Source organism: Balaenoptera ricei, chromosome 13, assembly GCF_028023285.1.
Source record: "Balaenoptera ricei isolate mBalRic1 chromosome 13, mBalRic1.hap2, whole genome shotgun sequence".
Lineage (NCBI taxonomy): Eukaryota > Metazoa > Chordata > Mammalia > Artiodactyla > Balaenopteridae > Balaenoptera > Balaenoptera ricei.
Window position 1 is genome coordinate 82,478,927 of NC_082651.1, and position 21,623 is coordinate 82,500,549.

Sequence of the window (21,623 nt, forward strand, 5' to 3'; positions counted from 1 at the left end):
GCTGTGATTTGAAGCCAGATAGTCTAGTCCAGAGTTTATGCTTTTCTCTAGGGCCAAAGGAGTAGAGACTGCTGGACATGATCATGAAGCCACCAATGTGAACTTCCTGATTTTGATGGTTGTATTGTGATTATGCAGAATGCCTTGTGGAATGTTTGTATTTGAAGGGGATACACACTAAAGTATTCAGAGAGAGTGCAGTATCACATCTTAACTGCTGTAAGAAAAAAGTTTGTACACTGCACTTGCTACTTTTTTATAAGCTTGATATTATTTCAAAATAATAAAAATATAAACCCCTCTATATTAAAAAATATATAAAATATATTAAATACTTCCCTAAATTCCCAAAAATGAGTTCCTACAAATCAGTAAGAAAAAAACTGGCAAAGGATATGAACAAACTGTTCACAGAAATAGAAATATCAATACAAATGGCTCTTAGATACATGAAAAGATGTTCAATCTCATTCATAAGGGAAATACAAATTAAAACTGCACAGAGGTATAATATTTGACTTAAAGGTCTGATATTCATTATGTGGTAGTCTGCGCACACAGGCTCTCTCATATACTGCTGCTGAGGGTGTAAATTGATGCACCTCCACAGATGCATCACTATGGAGGGCAATTTGGCAACTACTGTAACTGTCAAAAAACTACAACTGCACCTAACTTTTGATCAGTAATTCCACTTCCCTGAATTCTTATTTATATAGTTGGTCTGTGTAAACAAAAGAATACATCAGAAATGATGAGATGTCACTTTTGAGATTAGGCTGTTAAGAGATCCTGCAGCTCCTGTCTTGGTCTGTCTCTCACATCACTCGATCTAGGGGAAGCCAGCTGGCACCTCAGGAGCAGCCCGATGAAGAGGCTCTGGTGATGAGGAACTGACGCCTCCTGCCAACAGCCATGTGACTGAGCTTGGAAGTGAATCCTCTAGCACAGACAAGCTTTCAGATGACTACAGCCCTGGCCAGCATTCTGACTGCAACCTCATGAGAAAGTCGAGGTCAGAACGACCCAGCTAATTTGCCCCCAAATTCCTGACCCTCAGAAACTGTATGAGATAAGTTTTTACTGTTTTAAGCTGCTAAATTTTGGAGTAATTTGTTACACAGCAACAGCCAATATAAAAGCCTTGTTTAACTTTTCTTAGGTCTTCGTTGACTAAAAAGAGATGCCCTGTGGCTTCCAAAAAGAAAAAAAAAAAATCACATTTACCAAATATATGGATTGGAAAGAGATGGAGGAGTCCAACCTCTAGGCTTACCAGCCTAGGTATACTCAAGGGACTCTGACCAGGGAGACACAAATTGGCCCATGCAATGGGCACCACTTTTCCAGAAGCTACATTTGATGCCACTTGAGTCTGGAATATAAATCCCCATAAGTAAAGTTCCTCTTGAAATAAAATTCATGAAACTAGTCAAGAAAATATTGATTGAAAAAAAGGGGGACCTTGCTCTAACAGATATCAAAACTTTCTATAAAGTACCAGTAATTAAACAGTTCAATCTGGCACAGGAATAAATTAAACTAATCAACAGAACAGGATGTAGCAAGTTCAGAAGCATACTCATGTGTATGAGAATTTAGTATGTAATAAAGATAACATTTCAAATAAGTGGGAGAAAGATGAATTACTCAATAGATTTGTTGGGAAAATGGCTAACCATTTGAAAAAAAATTAGATCCATAGCTCACACTATAAGTACAAATTACAGATGCATTAATCTAAATATATATTTTTCTAACTTACTACAAGAATATATCAGAGAATATTTTTATAATCTTGGGGAAAGGCTTCCAACATATGGTATAAAACTCAGAGGCCATAATGGAAAAGAATAACTAAAAGAACTGATTAAAGAAGCATTTAAAATATCTACATAGCAAAAGACACTAAAGTTAAAAGGCAAACAATAGATTCAGAGAAAATATTTGTAACATGGAAAACAAAGGGTTAAATCCCATACTCCATAAAGAACTTCTACAAATTACAGGAAAAAGAGAAACAATCTATAATGGAATCTGTGGTTTTCACCCCAATATCCATTTCACCCCATTATGCAGTTGCCACATGTGGTTTACATGGGACTGAATCCAGCTCAACTCCAGGGTTTAAGCCAATCAGAATAATCTCATTCTCTTTGGTTCACGCAACCAAGGCGTAAAATAATCGTGCATGGTATTGCCTTGACCACTGGTATCGATTTAGGGATGGTCTTAGTCAGTCTGACATTCAAGTCTTCTGCCTGGAATGGCAGATGGAACACACATCTTTCCTTCTGAGGCTTGGCATGGCTAGAGCAGTTTGCAAACATGATAAAAGCTAGTGTAAAGGTAGAGCTGGTCTCAAAGGAGGACACAGCTGAAAATTCAGAAAAAAGAAACTAGAGCCCTGATTGAATCATATCTGAAACCCACCCTCCCACTGTGCTTTTCTGTTCTGTGAGTCAACAAATCCCCTTTATTAAGCCAATTTAAGTTTAATTTTCTGTTATTTGCAGCTGAAAGGCTCCTTCCTGAAACATGACCAAAAGGAAAAATGAGCAAATGAGCAATTCGCAGAAGAAATAAAAATGTCAAATAAATAAAAATTTAAATGTTCAACCTCACTAACAATAAAAAATTTTTTTAATTAAAACAAGGTCATTTTGGGGTTATTAAGTGGCAAAAATTAAGAATATGGTTAGCACACAATTCTAGCGAGAATGGAACTATTTAAGCACTTCCATGTACAGTTGATAAAAGTATAATTGGTAAGGCCTTTTTGGAAGGCAATTTTTAGTTCTCTCTCAGATTCTGAATTATGAATTTCTGAGCCTAGTAATTCTTCTTATTGGTCTTTAAGCAACAGAAATATTCAAGTTGTATATGTAGCAATCATAGATCTCTAGCCAATAGAAATACTCAAGATGTAGATGCACATATCAGGAAACGGTTAAATAAATTATAGTATTACAAACATACCATGGAATACTGTTCAGCAGTTTGTAAAGAAAAATGAAACATAACGACATACATGTATATACTGACATGGAAAGATGTCCACAACATATACTAAATGAAAAAGCAGGCTGCAGAATAATATATATACAGTAAGACTCCATTTTATGACAGAAAGAGACAAAAATCCATAAAGCTGAATCTATATATGGAAGAGATAAAGAGGGACTTTCATTTTATATTCTTCTGTCTTCTTAAAATTTTTTTTACAATGAGCATCTTATTTTTAATGTACAGTATAATTCTAGTTTTATAGAAAATCTGCCTATACTAATATCTTTATAGATAGATAAAAACATTAAAATGTATTTAAAAAGTCCAGAAAAATACACAGCAAATGTTAACAGTAGTTATCTTTGGGTGGTGGAGTTATTGGTATGTTTATTTTCTTTAGACTTCCTGTAGTTTCTGGAAAAAAAATTAAATAGAATATACATCCCATCAAAAATTAATAAAAAGTAGAGACAGATTTCAAAAGAAAGAAGGACTAAGCAAAATATGACCTAGTTATTGTCATCTGCTTTAAGCTTTAGGAAATACATTTTGACTCAAGGATTTGGGGAGCCTGGGTAGGCTTGAGTAGGGTGTGAAACTATAGAAAGATGCATGAAGTTGCAGGAACCTGGGAGCAAGTAACATGAAGAAGGGACTAAACAAGTAATGAAAGCAAGATGGAGTGGCTCTAACAGCTCATTATTACAGTATCATTAAGACACAATCCACAATATCCTTAAGAGCACAAACACTAAAGGCAAACCGCCCAATCCAAATCCTGGCTGTACCCTAGTTGTATGACCTTAAGCAAGCTACTTAACTTGCAAAAAGGATTCCTGATGACCTCCAAAGGCCATTTTCTTTCTCTGTTTTAGGAGTGAGATGTAAATAATTCATCTGTAAGATGAACCTGTAAACTGTAGATAATTAAAGTACCTACTTCATAGGTTGTTGTGAGGTGTATATATATATGGCACTTAGAACAGTGCCTGATACATAGTAAGGGTTATACATGTGTTTGCTATTAATTCTAGTGGGTGATGGTATAAATGTATTTAGTTCCCCTTTATGTAAGACACAGTGAGAAGCATAACATTTCTGCCCTTGATGGAACTTGATTTTGTTCAGAATACAGGAAACAAAAAAGTCAAGAGCCAAAAGGGTGACCTAAATCAGGGGATGGCAAACTTCAACCCATGGGCCTCTAGCTAACAATAGATTTTACATTTTTAAAAGGTTGTAGAGCAAAACAAAACAAAGAATATGTGACAGAGATCAATGTGGGTTGTGAAACCTAAACTATTTACTATCTGGCCCTTTACAGAAAAAGTTTGCCACTCTTGATCTAAACAGTAAGTGCTACACCGAATTAGATGCAGAAAGAACATTATGTGGGCAGGAGGCAAGCTTTGAACTGTAAAAACCTTGTGAGATGGAGGGCCTTTGGAGGTCATCAAGAATCCTTTCTGCAAATTAAGAGATCACTGCTCATGCAGTTTCTGCTTAAGGTGCTCACAGTGATGGGGGATTCACTATTTGACTTGAACTTTAAACAGAAACCTCTCTTCTTTCTTTCCATACTCCTCAATTCAGTCTCAACTTCCCTGCCATTTCTCCCTGCCTCTTCCTTCTCCCTCTCCTGCGGAACAGTCAATCTGGTGAACAGTGAGACTTAAATTTATGGCCGAATCCTGGCTCTGCCACCTACCAGAAAATTTACATAATCTCCGAGCCTCCCAAACTTCACCTACAAAATGCAAATAACAATTTTGGGATCGTGAAGATTAAATGAGATGGTGGTGAAAGGGCCTAGAGGGCCCTCAACATTAGTTTTTGTAGTCAATCACTTGTTTCCAGGACTCAAGCCTACCTTTCCAGCACAAAAACAGCTTTCAGGCAATGCAGAGCCCTTGACTAGAAGTTAGCAGACCTCTAGTCCTATTTCTACCACCTGTGGCCATGGGTAAACTCACTCACCCTGATTCATGGGCTTCACTGATAAAGTGAAGGGGATGAATGACCAGATGATCTCCGGGTCCCCTCTGGATTAGAAAATAATCTTGAGCCCTGGATCTCGGAGCGGGAGACAGGCATGTCTCAGCTCCTCCCACATTCGAGTCCCGAAAAAGCCACACGACCGAGACCCACCCTCGATAACATAAAAGGGGTAAACCCCGAGCCCTGTACCGAATCTCTACTGCCGCCGGCCTGGCTCCAGGCAAAGCAGGTGAAACAACAACACTGGAACACAGGCCAGCGCTTTAAACCGACACAAACACAAGCCAACAGTTCGTTAACATGCGGTGATAAATTAAAAGACACAGGCGACACCGCTGCTCTGAGCTACAGACCGAAGGCTAGGCCAAATTACTGCCCAAATTGCACTGGTACGGGAGACCCCCATCGAGAAGCTTCCTTCCGCTCCCTCGAACTCCACTGCCCCAGGGAGAGGAGGCGGCCGCGGGCGTAGCAGGTGGGAAAGGAAGTGCGGACCTCGCCGGGGAAAGGCCAGGCGGAAAGCCGAGCGCACGCGCCTCCTCACCTTAGCTCGCGGGGGCTCAGACTCCTGCTGCCGGCAAGGTTTGGACCCGAGCGACTGGACTCGACTGGACCAAGGGGCGGGCCCTGCCTAGAAAGGACCCTTCACCCTTCCCACCGGCTCCGCGGGCTTCGCAGGCCTTCCGGGCTGCCCTCCGGCTGCCTGACTGGAAAATCCGGAACTCTGTCCCCCTCCTCCCTGGCCTGCCTTCCTCCCCGCGGAGAAGGTGTCCTTTCCGCCCCGTTAGCCAGAAGCGAAGGGCGAGGTTAAGGAACCGGCGGCAGCTCGCCATAGCGGTGTTAGTCAGGCAGTACATCGGGCGCCTGGCCAGAGCCAGGCTACGGAAAGAAAAGTCCTCTGCTTGGCTCCCACGACTTGAAGCGCCGTCCACTTTCGTCCTTTCCTGCTCAAGATGGTGGCCTCCCGGGCAGTTGGCAGCCTCAGCCGCTTTACTCCCTCCAGGATGCTCCGCTGCCCAGGTGAGGCCTGGTTGAGGGCGCCCAACAGCCCCGGGCAGACCTCCTACGGAGACCCGAGCTTCCCCGGAGCCTCGTCTCCCCATCGCTGCCACCTCCCTGCCCCGGCCCAGGGTCCCAGCCTTGGATAAGGGGGAGGGATGCTGCTCTGGGTTCCGGTCTCTTGTTCCCTGGCGCAGGGACTGACATTTCCTCTCTCATGAGTCCTGCAGCGATTTCGGGCTCCATAAGCCCTAACGTTTCTGAGCCCTGTCCTCCCGGTCTGGCACTTTCCGCTGGTCTCCTCTTATTTCCTTTAATGATGGCCTTGAGCCTGTTCCTACGAGATTGGGAGGAGTAGGAGGACTAGGACAGGCCAGTCTGTCACATCTTTGTGGCTCCATTGCACCTTGCCTGTAACAAGAGGCATCTTAAAACCTTCTTGTGTGAAATTTACCAGCCTTGCAAATTACTGCCATTCCCTGCCCCTTTTCCATAAAACCTTTTTTTGTACCTATTACCGCACTTCAATAGGAAGCGCAACTCTTGCAGTTCCAGTAATCCCACTATGAACGTATAATATATAGATTTTCAAGGGGCAGGTTCTGCAATTTGCTAGAAGAAGCATTTTTTTAAAAAAATACGCAGATACCCTCTTTCTTAAGGAGCAAGATGTTAGATAATTTTACAACTATTTCTACTCTTGTTTCTGACGATACCCAGTTAGCTTGCATTAGCTATATTGTCTTTTTGTCTTCAAACTGGCAGTGAAAGAGTTAAAGTGGGTGACTGGAAAATCAAGCATTTTCCTTCCATCTCAAATCTTTAAGGTGAAATGTGACTTTTTATTGCATGTTGTACTTAATATCGGTTACTTAATTAGAAGTATAATTTATAATATGCCTTCCTCCTTCTGAACCCCCGGGGTAATACCGTATGCTGTTTTTGGAAGAGTGCCTGGAATCTCCCTTTACTGTAAGGGACTAATTTCGAATGATTGAATCTCTTCTGCTTTCTTATTTCGACCAGTGTTTTTAGTCTCCACAGGACTGCTTTGTGTGTGTGTGCGCGCGCGTCAATCATAAGATTACAGAAAATTGAAATGCTGTAAAGACTGGGGACAGGGATTAAGAAAAAAAGAATCACCCATTCCCTTACTACTCACATACCTACTGTTAGCATTTGGTCATGTGACCTAACAGTTTGTCTATTTTCCACATTTTTGGTTTAACACTTTAAAAATATCAAATGTATATTTTTGAGCTTTCCCTCCATTGATTTTAAGGTAATGCAATTAAAAGCATTAAATTTGGAGTCTGACTTCTGGGTTTGAATCTAGCTCTGCCTTTTACCCTCTGGTGACCTTACCCTTTGGTGACCTTGGGCAAATAATTTATGTCTGTTTTCTCATTTGTGAAATGGGGAATAATACCACCTTGTGAGCTTTAAAGGAGTTATTTTAGGTGTAAAGCAGTTTTTCGTGGAGTAAGTGCTACTATTAACGTTAATAAACGTTAGCTGTTACAACTCTTTCCTGCCCTGAAGAACTATGATTCTATTGATACAGATCTGAGACTTTTTTAAAGTAATTTTTACATTTTACATGTCATAAAAGGTTACAAGCCTAGTTTTTCTATGTTTTTTTATAGAAATATATATACACACATGTGTGTATATATTTTGCATTGTGTTTTAACCTATAAGAAAATATGGCTTGGGGAGGGAGGGATAAATTGGGAGACTGGGATTGACATATATGCACTACCATATATAAAATAGATAACTAATAAGAACCTACTGTATAGCACAGGGAAAGTCTACTCAATACTCTGTAATGACCTATATGGGAATAGAATCTAAAAAAGAGTGGATATAGGTATATGTATAGCTGATTCACTTTGCTGTACAGCAGAAACTAACACAACATGGTAAATCAACTATACTCCAATAAAAATTAATTTTAAAAATTAAAAAAATATGGCTTATTATAGCTATTGCTCCTTTTAGTAGCAATGTATAAATTTTGAAAAAAAGTCTAGAAAGTGAATTTAAAATTACCTGCACACCTGGATTGCCATTTATACTCAACAGACTAACCCTAACCCTACCCCTAACTGAAAGTCTATGCCACGGCATTGCCAAGCATTTAATGAGATTATGACGTTTAATGATGGATGATTAAAATCTCTTGATGCTGCTTTGTATTTCTTGAAGTTTTAACCCATTCCTGCCTGAGTGCTATAATTCTTAGTATGACTATCAAATGAAAATCACACCTTGACCAAAATATCTTGTTTAATTCCCACTCTTACTCTAAATCCAAATTCCTGATTACCTAAGTGGTAGAATAATTTCACAGAAAATGAACTGGAGACAAATACCTTAGTAGACGGTGTATATTTAAATTTGACTCTCACTTCTTTAATCCTGTCCCTTCCCCCGGTACTGAATATTGAGAAAAGCTGTTGATTGTTACAACCAAAGTAACACTTTCATATTTGAAATTTGTGTTAGCATAATCCAGCTCTCTGCACTGCTGTAGTCTTCCGTCTTGTAAGTATCTTCTCAAGTTAAATTATTTAAATGATTACAAAGTAGGCCAGAGGTTTCTCTCTCTTTTGCTGGCACAGGAAACATAGGCTAAAGTTCACCCAGCTGCTCTACAGCAGGGGTCCCCAACCCCCGGGGCTGCAGGCCGGTACCGCCTGAACCATCCCCCACCCCACGCCCCCACCAGTCGGTAGAAAAATTGTCTTCCATGAAACCGGTCCCTGGTGCCCAAAAGGTTTGGGACCGCTGCTGTAAAGTAAGCTCTCCTAATTAGGAAGTGAGTAAGGCTGGATTCCGAAAGCAAAGCTACCGTGTACTTCAACTTGATTTAGTTGACTGTGGTTTGAAATTGTTTTCCAGACATGTTTGTACATTTGCTGTTTTTCTCTTTGTTTCTTGTCTCTATTGATTTAGAGGAGGTTTTGTGTATGTCTATATGGGGGGGGGGAAGGTAGGTTAGTAGATGAGAGTTTATGGTTTATAAGCTAATGAGCTCAAACCTGTTGTCTCAAATATTTGGTCTTCAGAATTACAACCCACGTCCAAGCCCCTTCACCTGCTCTGTTTTCTTTTTTCCTTAGGCACTTATCTTCTAACATATTTATTTCCATATTTATGTTTCTTGTTTTTTATCTGTCTTTCCACCCCATCTTCTCCCACCCTGCATTCCTGATCAGTTCCTTGTCACTAATTCAGTTTACCCTGTTCTAGCTAGAATTGCCTATTATCTGGCTCCCCTCCCACAGAATTTCTACTTTATAGGGAAACTCCTTTCTATGCCAGGCCTGTTTTCACCTCCTCCACAAAGACAGGGATTTTTGTCTTTCTGTTCACTCTAGGCCACACTAGATTTTTGTTGTGGGATAAATGACTATAAGATGATGTTGGAGGAGATTACAGTTTAGTTGGGGGAAACACCTGCTACAGATGCAGCGATTAGAGAACAAAACAATGAGTAATAAAGATAAAAATTTGGGCAGGGAAGGCAAAGATCCTTGTAGACAGAATCTCAAGATAAGGCTTTGTAGAGCCATGATACAGATATAAAGAAGGAAGAGTCACAAATACAGATGACACAGATCTCAAATGATGGAAAAGCAAAGGGAAGTATATCATTAGTGAAGTAGAGGCACTGGAGATTGAGGAGATGTCTGGCTTCTCTTATCTTAATTTACTTTGGTGTAGGACTTTGACTTATAGGTACTTTTATAATCATTACATCACTTTTACTCTATCTTTATAAGGACACTGAAATGCTCTGAGAGACTTGTACATGGTCATACAACTAGTAAATAATAAACTTGGTGGTCGAACCCAAGGCTTTGGACTCTCGGGTCCTTTGTCTTTGCACCATGAGGGCTGACTTGGACTGCTTAAAGAAAAAAAAATGCAGACAGAACCAGCGATCACCCCACTCTGGTTCTGGTGCCATCTACAGTTTTTTTTTTTTTTAATAGTATGTTGTTTTGCCTTTGAAAGCAGTATAAAGCTGCTTTTTTCTGTGCCTTCGCTTCCCCTCCTTTAAAGAACTGCAAGATAGAGAGAAACATGGAGCCTCTAAAGCCCCTTGATTTTATTTTTCATGACACTGGAAAGTCCATCTCTCCATAGAAATGCAAGAGGACCTGGCTAGAGAACATGCTTGAGATATATTTGGAATACATTTGGAACTAACATTATGTAGATTACTTATTTCTTAGTGTATTTGTTTCCTATTGTGGCCCTAAATTTCCACAAACTATTGAAACAATAGAACTTTATTATCTTACAGTTATGGATGTCAGAAATGAGTCTTACTGGGTTAAAATCAAAGGTGTTGGCAGGGCTGTGTTCATTCTGGATGCTCTAAGGGAAAATCCATTTCGTTGCCTTTTCTAGCTTCCAGAGGCTGCCTGCATTCCTTGACTTCTTCAAAGCCAGCAAAATGAGTTCTCATGCTGCCATCTCTGGTTCTTTTGCCTTTTCTCCTCCTTTGTAATTTCATGGGGTGTACCTGAATAATCCAGGCTAATCGCCCTGTATTAAGGTCAGTTAATTAGCCACCTTAATTCCATTTGCAGCCTTTATTTCCCTTTGCCATATAACCTAACATACTCGGTTTCTGGGGACATGGGCATCCTTGAGAGGCCATTCTTCCACCTACCACATTTAGTATCCAGATAATCATTTGACCTGATAATTGAAACAAAAAGATACAGCAGTGGTCACAATAATGGCTTAGAACACTTTGTTTTGTTGTGGTTGTTATAAAGTCCAGCTTTGTTATGTATAGCAGGTACTATGGAAATTCTGTTTTGTAAAATAATTAATTTTGAAATACCTTTTTCTTACAGGTTATATTTGCCGCAACTTTACAAAGTCCTCTGCTTTGCTGAGTAAGTTTAACTTCTCGTTGATATGCTTACATTGCTTTTTATACTTATTTAGCAATAAACATGTTTATAAATAAATTTTCCTTCTCTTTTTAGCCAGAACCCATATTAACTATGGAGTCAAAGGGGACGTAGCAGTTATTCGAATTAACTCACCCAATTCAAAGGTACCTAATTTAACTTGCTGCAGTTTATTTCTACTCACTACATTCATTAATCCAGTCCTGAATGGCAAAGAAATAAATCCACCAATTTGGCAGTAATCTTATCACATGAACTTACAGTTTTGATAGTTAGAGTTTGAGAAATTGCCCAAGGAATGCAGTTTTCTGCAGCAGAGGTCCTTGTTTAAGAATTCCTCCTAGTTGACTTTAGGTGTCAGATTAACATCAAGGATTAATAAAACTAGCCTTTTGTTACACTGTAGAATGATAAGGTGGTTTATTAGATAAGAAGCAAAGTATAAGCTTTGTTTATAAGAATTAAAACTGACCTACCCATCTTAACTATGAGGTTATTAAATCAGCTTCCTTAACCTGCCTGACATAAGTCATTATTCATAGTAAGTTGGCTGGATTAAATGTCGTTTAGTTTCCTACGGGACCTGAATGACTCGGTGCAGTTCATATGTTAGAAATCAAGTTCTGTTCAAAGTGGAACTTCATTTGTTTTTGGCAACTTCAAAAAAGCATGCAGCATTAATCCAGTCTTTTGCCAAGAAGAGCTTTATTGCAGGAGCTCATGCTTTTCCCTCACCTAAAGTTGGTGTAAAGATTTCATATTTCAGAAATCTTATTACCAGAGGCCTCAATGAAGTAGGAGGACCTAGATGGAAGCAATTAACAACTATCACAAATTAAGGAAAGTAAGAGCCAGTCCCCCTCGCTAGAGTAAATCTTAGCATTTACTGAGCAATGATTCAAACTTAAGATATTTTTTGTAAGTTGACCATTTTTCCTGAACACAAAAATAACACATGCCTATAGTAGGACATTTTAAAGCAATAAAGAGGAGAATAACAATCATTCATACTCCAAACCCAAAGATAACCACTTTTAACATTTAATCCAGTTTCAACAAATAATATTCTAAAAATTAAGATCATACTATCTGTCTAATTTTGATTTCTTTTTTTCCTTAACATTATACAAATTTTTTCCATGCTGATAAATGTTTGTAGACTTAATTATAGCCTGCATATGATTGAAACTTAGGAATATGACCTCCTCAGGAATACAAGTTCCTCCTTTAAGTAGAACTATTTTTAGAGGGAGGGATGCTTACAGTTGGCCAAAGCACCTGAATAGACAGCTGCTGGGTTGTTTGTTTGTTTGTTTCCCTGTCTCTTTCTTTTTTTTCTTTTTTTTTTTTTTTTTTTTTTTTTTTTTTTTTTTTTTTAAAGATTTATTTATTTAATTGATTGATTGGTTGCTATGTTGGGTCTTCGTTTCTGTGCTAGGGCTTTCTCCAGTTGCGGCAAGCGGGGGCTACTCCTCATCGCGGTGCGCGGGCCTCTCAGTATCGCGGCCTCTCTTGTTGCGGAGCGCAGGCTCCAGACGCGCAGGCTCAGCAGTTGTGGCTCACGGGCCCAGTCACTCCGCGGCATGTGGGATCTTCCCAGACCAGGGCTCGAACCCGTGTCCCCTGCATTGGCAGGCAGATTCCCAACCACTGCGCCACCAGGGAAGCCCACCTGTCTCTTTCTTTTAACTGTATATTTCTCCTGGATAAACGTATTTCCTATAATCAAAATAGCATTTGATGGTGATTTGCACATCTGTTACTTCGAATTTAAACCCTTACATTTATATGTATTTCCCTTTGATAGGTGAATACTCTGGGTCAAGAACTGCATTCAGAGTTCATAGAAGTAATGAATGAAGTCTGGTCTAGCAATCAAATCAGAAGTGCTGTCCTTATCTCATCAAAGCCAGGGTGCTTCATTGCAGGTGCTGATCTCAAGTAAGTTTTAGGAAATTTGAAGTCATCTTTTATCTTGGCTAATGGTATATTTTTTAGGCCTAATCATTTCTCTTTTTAAAAGAAGGTAGAAGTAAATTTTCTCTGCAAGTTTTTTTAAAGTTATTTTCATGAGTATAATAAAGTTAATAAAAAAGAGGGACTTGTTGCTTAAACCTTATAAGACTGAATACAGCCTTTCTTTAAAGAAGTTGAAGTAGTAGTTCAAGGAGCAATATTTGAGTAGAATGAAAATAAACTAACAATGAGATGCCCTTTTTTTTCATCCACCAGACCAGCAAACATTTAAAAGTTTGAAAATATCATATTAGCAAGGACTTGGGAAAATTAGAAAGTTAAATATTACTAGTAGGAATGCAAATTGGTATAGCCAATTTGGAGAGTAATTTGATAAAATTTAGTAAAACTGAAAATGCACGTATCATATAATCAAGTGATACCTCTTCTACGTATATATGCTAAAGAAATCCCACCCTTTGGTTTTAAGGACCCATGCATGCATAGGGATGTTCAGTCCTGTGTAGTTTAAAATAGTGAAGAATTTGAAACAAGCTAAACATCAGTCATGAGGGAAATAGATAAGTAAATGTGGAATATTCACAAGATAAAATACTACAGAAACAATTCAAAGGAACTAACTAGATCTACAGCATAATGGTAGAACTCAAAAACATAATGTTAAGTTTAAAAAAAAAGGAAGTTGCAGCATGTTTGATACTGTATATAGTTTATATAAACATTTTAAAACCATACATGAAATACTTCTCTGTATTATTTATGGATACAAATATGTAGTTGGTTTGAAGAATACACTACAAACATACAAAAATGGTTGTTTCAGGGTAAATGAATTGGCTGGTAGAACTTCAGGAGGTCAAAGGCTACTTTACCAATACAGCTAATATTTTCTTTTTTTTTTCAGTGATATAATGTACATATATATAACTTCTTTAAAATTCTTTAAAGCAAAAGTAAGGAGGAGAGATAATACCTTAATATTAGTTTACTGGGTTAAAATGTTAATGGTTGTTAATTCTGTCAAAATATGGGTATTTGTTATATTTGTTATATTACTCTTTGCAGTTTAGGCAATGATAGCCAGCATTATTGGCTTAGTAATTTGTATTTATGGTGTTTGTATATTTTTAAACTTTGTTCAATATTGTATACCCTTCTTTTTTTATGTATAGTAATTAGAAATTCATAAATATTCTGTTTGTTTATGTTTATTTTTTAGAAAAAGCAAAGTTATCTCCATCAAGTGCTTTTTCTTCTAGCTTGGTTATTTAAGCCTAGTAAGACACTGATGTACCTGGTAGTAGCTACCTAAATCCATAGGAAAATACTTATAGCTTGTGTGAGGCTAGCTGAACAACTCCCAGCATATAAAATGACAGAAAATTAGTTATCTTTGGTCAAAAGTAAAGAACCCACAGCTTAAATGTGTTCAGAAACAAACTGAAATTAAAGGACATTGAGGACAACATTATTGTAATAGAAGCCTTTTTTTCTGTCATTTTGATTGATGTTTAATCCGAAAGCTACCTGATAGTGAAAATGTTTAATCTGCTTGTGAAAATATTTACCAGAAGATGATTTTCTCATGTACAGAGCTTTGTAATCTAATGATTTGTTACCAAAACAAACATAAATTATTCAACATGTTTTGTTTCATGTTCTCTGAATCCAGAAATTTAACACTCTTTATAGAGAGATGATGTCACTGATATTAGTGCTGTCTGAGGCAAAATCATTCTTAAACTTCTGAGTGTTTGAAGATTCACTACCAAATATTGATATATGATAGGATAAGGATATGGTGGATAAAGTATTGAACAAAATAGGTTATGGTTTTACCTTTGGTTTTTTTTTGGTTCTCTTCTCTCATGTTTACTGCAGCATGTTAACTGCTTGCACGACCCCTCAAGAGGTAACACAAATATCACAGGAAGCACAGAAAATGTTTGAGAAAGTTGAGAAGTCCACAAAGCCTATTGTGGCTGCCATCAATGGATCCTGCTTAGGAGGAGGACTTGAGGTACAGATTTATTCCAAAGTCATTGAGACAACGGTCCAGCTCATTGTTGGGATTCACCAGCTGCAAACCTTTAGGCTACTATTTTGCCTTAAAAAAAGTTGTTGAGGGAGAATCAGCTTTGTTTTTAGTTATCAAATTTCTGGATAGGTTTTTATCCTTAGTCTCATGGCACAGAGCAAGTGAACCAAAGTGTCATGTTTTCCTTTACAAATTGAGAAGATTTTGAACTAGATCTCTAAGGTCCCTATCAATTCTAAAAAACCTTGTTCAAGTTTGCAAGGCAAAGATTCAGAAGTGTGATTCATGCTCTTGAGCTACTGAAGTCTGGTTGAGACACATAACACATAATGTATGTCAAGTGTTTTGTGAGTAGTAAAGATGGTAAATAACACAAGGTTTGAGAGAAGAGGTGCTTACCAAACTGGAGCATGTAAGAAAGAAGGAGGGGAAAAGAAAATAACATTTATTGAACATTTATCACATGCTGAGTTCTATACTAGACACTTTCACATGTGTTAATTAAGGAAACCAGTGTCTGGTCCTAAAAGATAGGCAGAATTTGATTAACCAGAAAGTAGTGGGAAAACATTCCACATGTGGCATGGTGTGAGCAAAGACAAGGATAAACAAAGCCTAATTAGGGCACCATAAGTAGGCCTGCTTGATTGAAGAGTCTTTACATCGTACAGGGCTTCTTAACCTGGGGTGCATATATAATTGTGTGTGCATTTTTCTTTTGAGAGCTTCCATACCTTTCAGCAGATTTTCAAGGAGATCTGCAACCCAAAAAGAGGTTAATAACTTAGGGGAAAGGTATGAAGTAAGGCCAGAAAGGTAAATTGTAGAAAGCATCAAATGCCAGCCTAAGGAATTTCAGTTTATTCTGGGGGCACATTCCTGCTTTATGAGTAATCTTTAGACCCTCACATATCCTAAGATGTTACAAAGTTACATTTTTTAACACTCTAATTTTCTTTCATTTGTTTGAAGCTTGCCATTTCATGCCAATACAGAATAGCAACAAAAGATAAGAAAACAGTACTGGGTTCCCCTGAAGTCTTGCTGGGAATCCTACCAGGAGCGGGAGGCACACAAAGGCTACCCAAAATGGTGAGTTTAAGATACCCCTGTGAACTTGAGAACCTTGGTCCTATGTGCCCCTGTAGAGCTATTTCCTCTGTACAAAAGGTATCATATGGGTATTCATTGTAAAATTTAGAAACTGGACTTGCCTGGTGGCGCAGTGGTTAAGAATCTGCCTGCCAGTGCAGGGGACACAGGTTCAAGCCCTGGTCCGGGAAGATCCCACATGCCGCGGAGCAACTAAGCCCGTGCACCACAACTACTGAGCCTGCACTCTAGAGCCTGCGAGTCACAACTACTAAGCCTGCATGCCACAACTACTGAGCCTGCGCTCTAGAGCCTGCGAGTCACAACTACTGAGCCCACGTGCCACAACTACTGAAGCCCGCGCACCTAGAGCCCGTGCTCCGCAACAAGAGAAGCCACCGCAGTGAGAAGCCTGCGCACCACAACAAAGAGCAGCCCCCGCTCGCTGCAACTAGAGAAAGCCCGCACTCAGCAACAAAGTCCCAACGCAGTCAAAAATAAATAAATAAACAAATAAATTTTTAAAAAAAATTTAGAAACCAAATACAACGTGAATATATGGGATAAATAACATTTTATTCCTGATATTTGTTTATTTTTTCAATTCTACTTTTTATTTATTTTTTCAATTCCGTGATCAAAATGATTGATCAGGGTCCTTTGTTAGTCCCTGAAGAAGGGAAGAGATAAATAAGATACATGTCTTGCTTTCTGGAACTTACAGTTTAATTTGTTCCTTCTCTGCACAGTGCGATCTTACCACGTTTTCAAATCCCTGGATCTTATTTCATGATAACTGTTAAGAGGCAGACCTTTCCCCTGATTTGGATGATCTCACTGTTTTATTCTATAGACCCAAAAGGGGCCCGTCAGGCTTTTGAATTCTTAAGAAGGGAAGGACAGTCAGACCTGGAGGCTGCAGAGCAATCTTAACATCAAACTTGAGGGCCCTCTAAACCTCATAGCCTCTGGCACTGTGGATTCTTCAGGGAAAACAACACTCAGCAGAAATACTCTTTGCAGAGAAGTTGATATGAGTTGGACATAGAAAAACGGGAAAGTTTATGGTACTTGTTTTCTGATAATAAATAGTGTGCATTCCTTCATAGGAATTGCCAAGAGGGTTTACTGAAAGAATGAATAAGCCTATATGTGTATAGAAAATATTGCTGTTTCTTTTGTTTTGTTATAGTTGGTTCTTGAATGTTGCTAGAAGCTGTTCTTTTAGCACCTACATACAAAGCCCTAGTTGAGTTCTCTTTTTGTTAAGTCTAAGATCCTTTCTAAAGACATTGTCAAAACTATGAGATGGGCTTCCCTGGTGGCGCAGTGGTTGAGAGTCTGCCTGCCAGTGCAGGGGACAGGGGTTCGAGCCCTGGTCTGGGAGGATCCCACATGCCATGGAGCGGCTGGGCCCGTGGGCCACAACTACTGAGCCTGCGCGTCTGGAGCCTGTGCTCCGCAACGGGAGAGGCCGCGATAGTGAGAGGCCCAAGCACCGCGATGAAGAGTGGCCCCCGCTTGCTGCAACTGGAGAAAGCCCTCGCACAGAAATGAAGACCCAACACAGCGATAAATAAATAAATAAAAATTTAAAAACAAAAAAAAAACTATGAGATTTCTCAGTCTCTACTAATTCCAGTATAGGAATTTTAAATATTTTACAAATGATACAGAAGAAACTCAGAATGACATAAATGTACAATTTTAGGAAACATGACATTTTTTTCTCCACTTTATCAATCCATAAGACAGAAATCCTACATATTGAATTAAAAGAAGAGATATAAAGACATTTTTAACTTCAGGCGGAGGTTTCTAAAACTAAACTTTACCTAAATCTGTATCAGTGTATAAAATTTCATTGATGGATATATAACAAAAATCTGGTTTGACTTTTCTCATTTTAATATTTATTTTGCTCAGTTGGATGATTTGTAAATTGTAATTGCCACTCTGATTTTTTTCCACCTTTGCTCTAATCCTTGCTTGTTAGGTGGGTGTGCCTGCTGCTTTTGACATGATGCTGACTGGTAGAGGCATTCGTGCAGACAGAGCAAAGAAAATGGGACTCGTTGACCAGCTGGTGGAACCGCTGGGTAAGTGCTAACATGCTTCAGAATTGAGCCTTATGAAGTTATTTATTTTCTTAAAGAGTTAATATCTTGAATATTGGTTATAGTGAAACCCAAACACTTAAGAAATGAGTCATTATTCTGAAGAGTGAAGTTTTCTAAAGATAGCTAATACGAAATCATTTTCAACATCACCCCGATTTCTATTTTACGTTATTTATAATTGGGACATCAGGAGTACAGGATTGAATCGAGTCATTATTTTTGGTTCTTAAATTACCTGTATCATTATCCATGATAACTATTCTTCAGTTTTTTGTGTCTGTTTTAATAATATAATAAACATGTATGAAACAACCAACCTAAGGATATTAATAATTGACATCTACTAATGTGCTGCTTCCTCCCATACAATTTCCTTGCCTCTTCTCATCCAAGGAAACCACTATTCCAGATGTATGTTCATCACCCTCTTACATTTCTTAAAAATCAGCATTATTGAGATGTTATTTAGATGATAATAAATTTACCAGTGTTTAACGTACAGTTTGCATTTTGACTATCGTATATAGCTATGTAAACACCACCACAATCATACAATAGAACATTTCTAGTATGTAGCTTTTTGTGTCTTTCATTTAGCATACTGCTTTTGAGATTCACCCATGTTGTTATATGTCAGCAATGTATTCCTTCTTGTTTCTGAATGTCATTCCATTGTATAGATAAACCATAATTTGTTTATCCATTCACCAAATGATAGACATTTGAGGTGTTTCCAATTTGGGGCTATTCTGAATAAAGCTGCTATGAACATTCATTGACAAGTCTTTATGTGGACAAATATTTCATTTCTTTTGGACAAATACTGAAGAGTGGATTGGCTGGACCATATGATAGATGTGCTTAGCTTTTAAGAACCTGTCAAACTGTTTTTCCAAAGCGGTTATACCATTTTACATTCTTACCAGCAGTGTATCAGAGTTCTAGTTACAACCACTTTGCACGCTCAGTCTTTTTAGTTTTAAACATTTCAATAGGAGTGTAGTAATATCTCATTGGGGTTTAATTTGTATTTCCCTAAAGACCAAAGATACCGAACTTATTTCATGCATTTATTTGCCTTCTGTATATCTTCTGATAAAGTGTTCAAATGTTTTGCCCATTTTGTTTGATTTAGCTGTTTTTCTTATTACTGAGTTTTCAGAGTTCTTTATATATCAGGATATAAGTCCTTTATGAGATTTGTAATTTGCAAATGTTTTCTCCCTGTCTGTGGCTTGTCTTTTCATTATCTAAGAGTAGAAATTCTTAATTTTGATGAAGTCCAGTGTATCAAAGTCTTCTTTTATGGATCATGGTACTGGTGTTTTAGAAATCTTTTCCTAACAAGATTACAAAGATTTTCTCCTATGCTTTCTTCTGAAAGTTTTGTAGTTTAGCTCTTACGTTTTGGTCTGTGCTACTTCAAGTTAATGTTTATGTATGGTGTGAGGTACAGATTGAGTTGTTGTTGTTGTTGTTGTTGTGTGATTATGAATATCCAAAATGTCCTGGCACAATTTGTTGAGAAGACTCTTCTTTCCCATTGACACCTTGACACTTTGGTGGAAAATTAGTTGACCCTCTGTGTTTGGGTCTATATCTAGGTTTCCTATTTCCAATTATTTATATGTCTTTACTTAAGCCAGTATCACACTGTCTTGAATATTGTGTTTTGTAGTAAATCTTGATATCAGATAGTGTGACCCCACCCTCCACCTTGCTTCTCTTCTTTCAATATCATTTTGCCTATTCTAGTTTCTTTGCATTTACATATGAATTTTAAATCATCTCATCCATACCTACAAAAACATCTGCTAAGACCTTTTTTTTTTTTTTTTTTTAATTTGTTTTTGGCTGTGTTCGGTCTTTGTTTCTGTGCGAGGGCTTTCTCTAGTTGCGGCAAGCGGGGGCCACTCTTCATCGCGGTGTGCGGGCCTCTCACTATCGCGGCCTCTCTTGTTGCTGAGCACAGGCTCCAGGCGTGCAGGCTCAGTAGTTGTGGCTCATGGGCCTAGTAGCTCCGCAGCATGTGGGATCTTCCCAGACCAGGGCTCGAACCCGTGTCCCCTGCACTGGCAGGCAGATTCTTAACCACTGCGCCACCAGGGAAGCCCCTGCTAAGATCTTGATTCGGATTCCATTGAATCAATGTATCAATTTGGGGAGAATTGACATTTTAAAAATACTGAGTGTTTTCATTATGAACATAATATAACTTTCTGTTTACTTAGGTCATCTTTAGTTTCTCCCAGTAGTGTTTTATACTTTTCATTGAACATACCTTGCACACATTTTGTTAAATTTGTACCTAAGTATTTCATGCTTTTGTACCATTATACTTTTTTAACTTTAATTTCTCATTAATTACTAACATATATAGATACAAATGATTTTCGTATGTGGACCTTGTATTCTGTGATTTTGCTAAATTTATTAGTTCTACTAGCTTTTTCTGTAGATTCCTAAGGATTTTCTACATAAATAATCATGTTGTCTACAAATAAAGACATTTTGGCTTCTTCCTTTCCCACCTGGTTGGTGTTTCTTTTTCTTGACTTACTGCAGTGGCTAAGATCTTTAGTACAATATTGATTTGAAGTGAAAGCAGATATTATTAACTTGTTCCAATCTTAAGAGAGACATTCACACTGATGCTGTAGGGTGTATAATGTTACGTAGGTTTTTCATATATACCCTTTATCAGATTGCAGATGTACCTTATTTATAGTTTGCTGAGAACTATATTGCTTTTTCTGCATCTAATGAGATGATTGTTTGGGTTTGTCCTTTTAGTTTATTAAGTAAAGTCATTTACATTGATTTTTGACTATTGAATTCATTCCTGGAATAAACTTCACTTGGTTGTGATGTATTATCCTTTTTATAAAGTGCCGGTTGAATCAGCTAAAATTTTGTGAAGGATTTTTATGTCTGGTCATGAGAGATAATGGTCTCAGGGATAATATTTTTTTCCTTGTGATATTTTTGCCTGGTGTTGATATCTGGGTAATTCTGACTTCATAAAATGAGTTGGAAATACTTCTTCCTCTTCAATTTTCTCGAAGATTTTGTGTAGAATTGGGATTATTTTTTCCTTAAATCCTTGATAAAATTCACCAGTGAAGTTATATGGACTTGGAGTTTTGCTTCTTGGGAAGGTTATAACCTATGAATTCAATTTCCTTAGTAGATATGAGGCTATTCAGGTTGACTATTTCTTTTTTCTTTTTTCTTTTTGGCCTTGCCACGCGGCTTGCAGGATCTTAGTTCCCTCACCAGGGATTGAACCCAGGCCCCTGGCCATGAAATCACCAAGTCCTAACCACTGGACCGCCAGGGAATTCCCAGGTTCACTATTTCTCTTTTCTTTCTTTCCTTTTTTTTTTTTTTTTTTTAATGTATTGAGAGCTTATTCTGTATGAGACATATTACCATTCTTTTCTTTTTTTT

General features: G+C 38.1%; 2 protein-coding genes across 4 annotated transcripts in view; one reads left to right on the top strand and one right to left on the bottom strand.

Annotated features, from left to right (window-relative positions):
* HADHB (hydroxyacyl-CoA dehydrogenase trifunctional multienzyme complex subunit beta) overlaps nt 1–5,759 on the bottom strand; it is a 37,605-nt gene extending 31,846 nt beyond the window's left edge. Inside the window, exon 1 of one of the 3 annotated variants that reach the window (XM_059893442.1) lies at nt 5,552–5,753. The gene's annotated coding sequence lies outside the window, so the exon portion shown is untranslated. Of the gene's footprint in view, nt 1–4,986; nt 5,055–5,551 lie in introns of those variants that run through there. The other 2 variants (XM_059893440.1, XM_059893441.1) reach the window with 2 other exon arrangements.
* The window catches only part of HADHA (hydroxyacyl-CoA dehydrogenase trifunctional multienzyme complex subunit alpha), a 48,314-nt gene continuing 32,127 nt past the window's right edge, over nt 5,437–21,623 (top strand). The window contains exons 1-7 of the mRNA XM_059893439.1: nt 5,437–6,027; nt 10,887–10,928; nt 11,022–11,092; nt 12,754–12,887; nt 14,805–14,943; nt 15,934–16,053; nt 18,050–18,152. Of these exons, the coding sequence (XP_059749422.1) occupies nt 5,961–6,027; nt 10,887–10,928; nt 11,022–11,092; nt 12,754–12,887; nt 14,805–14,943; nt 15,934–16,053; nt 18,050–18,152 (676 nt within the window). The 5' untranslated portion in view covers nt 5,437–5,960. The remainder of the gene's footprint in view (nt 6,028–10,886; nt 10,929–11,021; nt 11,093–12,753; nt 12,888–14,804; nt 14,944–15,933; nt 16,054–18,049; nt 18,153–21,623) is intronic.